The 4,784-nt window shown below is 35.3% G+C and overlaps 1 protein-coding gene across 1 annotated transcript in view; it reads left to right on the top strand.

Annotated features, from left to right (window-relative positions):
- Positions 1-3,711, top strand: part of LOC306848151 (calcium/calmodulin-dependent protein kinase type 1B-like) — an 8,830-nt gene extending 5,119 nt beyond the window's left edge. The window contains exons 10-12 of the mRNA XM_079382522.1: positions 1,065-1,152; positions 1,795-1,885; positions 2,779-3,711. Coding sequence (XP_079238648.1) covers positions 1,065-1,152; positions 1,795-1,885; positions 2,779-2,789 — 190 coding nt within the window. The 3' untranslated portion in view covers positions 2,790-3,711. The remainder of the gene's footprint in view (positions 1-1,064; positions 1,153-1,794; positions 1,886-2,778) is intronic.
- The last annotated feature ends 1,073 nt before the right edge of the window (positions 3,712-4,784 follow it).

The following is a 4,784-nucleotide window of genomic DNA, read 5'->3' as shown; positions in this document are numbered from 1 at the left end:
TTGAAAAACATACATTATAGCTTCCCAGAAGAAAGTTTTAATTGCTCAGATGTTACTCAAGAGTGTCCTTTGAGTTTCCAATAATGCTTCATTCTCTGACCGTCATCTTTGCCTGAGATGTTTCTCGTAAAGTTCCTTAGACATAGAGAAATTGCTGCCATACAGTAAGACTATAGAGCTATTAAATGAATATGAATAGTGGCTCAGATCAAATTGGAATGGAAGTTTTTGGAATGAAAAAAAAATGTAATTGCAATTATTTTTTTTTTTTTTCACAATTCAGACTCTGTTTCTAGCAAATGTTTTTTTTTCTCAGAATTGGGAGATATAAACTCAGAATTTGGAGTTTATATTCGGACCTTTTCCCCCTTCATAATTCTGCATAAATCTTCCAGTACTGTCATAGAGTAAAAAAGCAAATTTTTCCTTTGCCATTGCTAGTTTCTTTCCTTACAATTCTGACTTTTTGTCTCAGACTTGTGAGTTGTAAATGGAGCAGAAGACTTAACGGTCTCCATTTGCTCTTCTTTTAATTCTGTAGTCAGTTGAGCTATAAAAGAAATGTAATTTCAGATTTCTACTTAGATCATTGCAAGATACTGTATGAGTTGTATATTACTGAGTTTATCACTGATGTTTTAGTGTGTGGATATACACTATCATTCAAAAGGCTGATGTCGGTAAGATTTTTAAAATGTCTCTAATGCAGACAATTGAAATATTTTTTCAAATGTAATTTATTCCTATGATACAAAGCTGAAGTTTCAGCATCATTCCTGCAGTCTTCAGTGTCACATTCAGAAATCCTTCTAATATGCTGATTTGCTGCTCAAGAAACATTTGATCATGATTATCATCAATGTTGAAAACAATTGTTTTCCCAAGATTTTTTGAAGAATAAGTTCAAAAGAACAACATTTATTCGAAATAGATAACATTATAAATGTTTTACAGTCACTTTTGAGTGCAGAATAAAAGTATTACTCTTACTGACCTCTTACTAACTTCTGAACAGTTGTGTACATGTTTAATTCTGAATGAATATTATTGCTTCTTAACGGCAGGATATCAGGAGGTGCGGCTCTAGACAAGAACATCCACGGCTCAGTGTCAGCACAGATTCAGAAAATCTTTGCCAAGAGTCACTGGAAGGTAAGAGTGAAGAAAACAAACCTGGGCCAACTTTAATCTGCCAACATCGCAGCCTTAGCCTCATACAACCATGGACCGCCTGATGCGAACTGTACACAGAAATAGCTGAAATCACCAGTTGTCATCTAGTCGGTTGACTGGGTTGAGTTCAAATCAGGGTCCTGAAACAAACCAGTAGAGAAGCACTGCATTAGTTGCGTCTAAGTGGGCTGTTTTTGAATAATATCAAAAATTGACTAGACTACTAAAGCATAAGACTCCTGCATGTGTAATGTGTAAAATAGCTCTGTATGACCCGTGTCTGTGACCTCTGAGGCTGATACAGCACTTTGCATTTGTAAATGTATAGCTAGAGTTACTTGAGCGGCATATGGAGACTTTGTTATTATGTGCCGCCAGTCGTTTGTTGCTTTACTCCTGATTGTCTGCCCTGCCACGCAATTATGGATTGTACTTTTAAAAGGGCAAATGCTGTAATTGCTGTAACTATCAGGCTTTTAGTTCTAGTGCAATAAATGCCTCCAAACATTAAACTGCCTCTTCTGTTCTTATATGCAGCGTAGGTTCACTGTTTGCCATTTAAAGATATTTGCTGAAGTTCACTAGATTCTGCAGCATTAATGCTGGTGTCTTGTGTTCCAGAGAGCCTTTAATGCCACCATCATCGTGCGTCATTTAACAAAGAAAACACACTCTGGGGAAGACGATGAAGGGAATCACTCCACAAGTACAGGTGAGGAGACGTCACAATGACTGTGATTACCTATAGATGATATTCAGGACAACAGCACTAAAATGATGTTGCTTTTATTAAGAAAATAATATGAAGTAACCAACATTTTAGACTAAATATGAACATATGTGACCCTGGACCACAAAACCAGTCTCAAGTCGCTGGGGTATATTTGTAGCAATAGCAAAACATACATTGCATGGGTCAAAATGATTGATTTTTCTTTTATGCCAAAAGTCATTAGGATATTAAGTAAAGATCATGTTCCATGAAGATATTTAGTAAATTTCCTACCGTAAATATATCAAAACTTAATTTTTGATTAGTAATATGCATGGCTAAGAACTTAATTTGGACAAATTTAAAGGGGATTTTCTCAATATTTGATTTTTTTGCACCCTCAGATTCCAGATTTTCAAATAGTTGTATCTCGTCAAATATTGTCCTATCATAACTAACCATACATCAATGAAAAGCTCATTTATTCAGTTTTCAGATGATGTATAAATCTCAGTTTCTGAAAATTGGTTTTGTGGTCCAGGGTCACATATGTTATATATATTTTTCTCTACTGTTTGGCTAACAAACTGTTGCATAATCGATAGACCAAAAGTACAAGCACAAAGCTTTACAACTTTTCACTTTAACATTTTAACAGCTGAAAATGGTTTATGAGTCCGTGGGTTGCATTCCATTTTGATGAATGAAATTGTTAAAAATTTTGATAATGTTGACATGAATTTCACTTGATTGCAATGTTTAATCCATGTCGATTTCTCATGATTTCACTTCAAATCAATTTGAATTTCATTTTAAAACAGACTTTGGTTCAATCTAATGTTTTCCTTTTTCTGAGAGTCGATGAAAACAAATTATTCCACTTTTTTTTGCAGGGACCATCTGACAATCTACTGGCAGTAAACCGAGTCTCTGTTAAAGGAATAGTTCACCAAACATGAAAACTGTGTCATTTACTCACCCTCATGTTGCTCCAAACCCTTATGACTTTCTTTCTTGGCCCTCACTGTGTGAACAAGTTTTGTGAAGATCCAAAAAGGAAACATCATAAAAGCAATTTGTACAGCTGCATTTGCATATTCAAATGTGGCATGTGCCAATTGTGTTATGAGACATGTAAGAACCAATAGCGTTCGGCAGTAAACCTGGCGAGATGCATCTTCATGCACAGATTGAACTATATGCAAATGATAATTAATGTTTGAGAACTGCAGTGACACACACACACACAGTATATCAATAATACTAAAATAACACTGATTGACAGTCTCTATCGTTTTATGCTTGAGAAAAGAGCATTTCAGTAAACTTTTCTCTAAAAGAAAAATCATTCAGGTTTGGAATAACATAAACATGACATGATTTTCTATTTTTTCGGATCTGAGTGCAGTGGTCACTGTGTTGGGCAGGTTGACGCAGACTCTGAAACTCACCTGTGCTTTAAATGCGCCGCTGTCAGTGAGCCTTCTCCCAGAGCTACTGCTGCTACACTTCAGTGGGCTGCCACTGTAAAAATACCCTCAGTGGAGAGCAGCTCCTTCACAACTTGTGTTTTCATAAGTGTTTTACTCCCCGTCTACTTGTATTTGACGCATAACAGCATGCTGCTATTTGACAGAACGCAATATTTAGTCATGTACTACTGTCTGTCAGCTGTAAGTACTGTCACTTGAAGCATATCAGTGGCATTTCGACAAAAAATATGGCATAGAATAGGATGTTACAATAGATAAATGAAGTAAATAGTAATTGTTGCCTTGTATCTGTACTCTCATTACACTGTGGAATAAATAAACCGATCTGCATGCTGTGTTGTGAATCTGTCACAGGGATGATATACGAAGAAAAGGACACAGCCAAAAGAAAAGATTTCAATTTTGAACGCTCGCCATCCATTGTCTTCCCCTTTATAAGCAATCTCACAAAAGCACACAGCCCATAAATTAAGAACAACAACAGAGATTCTCCAGCACTGACTGTAATGATAGGCTGATAAGACAGATACGCTGCCCCCTCTAATTCATGGAAAGAGCTCTACATGCACGGACCAGCCGTCAACTTAATGAAATCTGGCCCAAACTGATAATTCTGTTTAAAAACGACATGAATGGGCAAGATACATGAGCTCATGATCTGAATATCAGTGAGGATGACTGTGGTTTTGGATGAAAGAAAACAACTCGTAAGACTCGTAAAAGGGGATATTTATAGAAAAAGGCAGTCAGAACCAATTCGCTTTGTTCTATATGATAGCCTTCAGTGAGAAACAGATTGAAATTTGGGTTATTCACGAATATCTTCACTAATATATCTAATTATCTATCTATCTATCTATCTATCTATCTATCTATCTATCTATCTATCTATCTATCTATCTATCTATCTATCTATCTATCTATCTATCTATCTATCTATCTATCATCTATCTATCTATCGTGTGTTTTGTAATATATGAACAAATAATTGAATCCAGTAGGGGGCACTTTAGGTCTCTTTTTAGAAATTATGCAAGACATATTTCCAAACATCAGTAATTGCACATTTTTTAATGATCATAATTTATAAGAATTATTATTATTTGAATAAATAACCTAATTCTATGAAGTGGTTACTTGATTTCTTGATAAACCTTTTATAAAGAAAAATAGTCATGCCAGTCATAGCCATGGCCATTTCTTTTTCTACAAAAATAACTTAGTGTGCAAGATTTAGTTTAAATCTAGATTCATTTCTACATCTTTAAGCACAACAGATAAATGTACAGTAATCGCAGTCACAACATTATTGGCCGGTGTCTATGTGATAATATTGCCATTTGGCAAAGAAGCTTAAGCCTGGCGTAATTATCAGATGAATGGAGAGTGATTAATGATTAATGTTT

Source organism: Barbus barbus (genome assembly GCF_936440315.1).
Source record: "Barbus barbus genome assembly, chromosome: 28".
In the NCBI taxonomy this organism is placed as follows: domain Eukaryota; kingdom Metazoa; phylum Chordata; class Actinopteri; order Cypriniformes; family Cyprinidae; genus Barbus; species Barbus barbus.
Note: the sequence above shows the minus strand (reverse complement) of the source record. Positions and strands in the feature narration are given on the sequence as shown.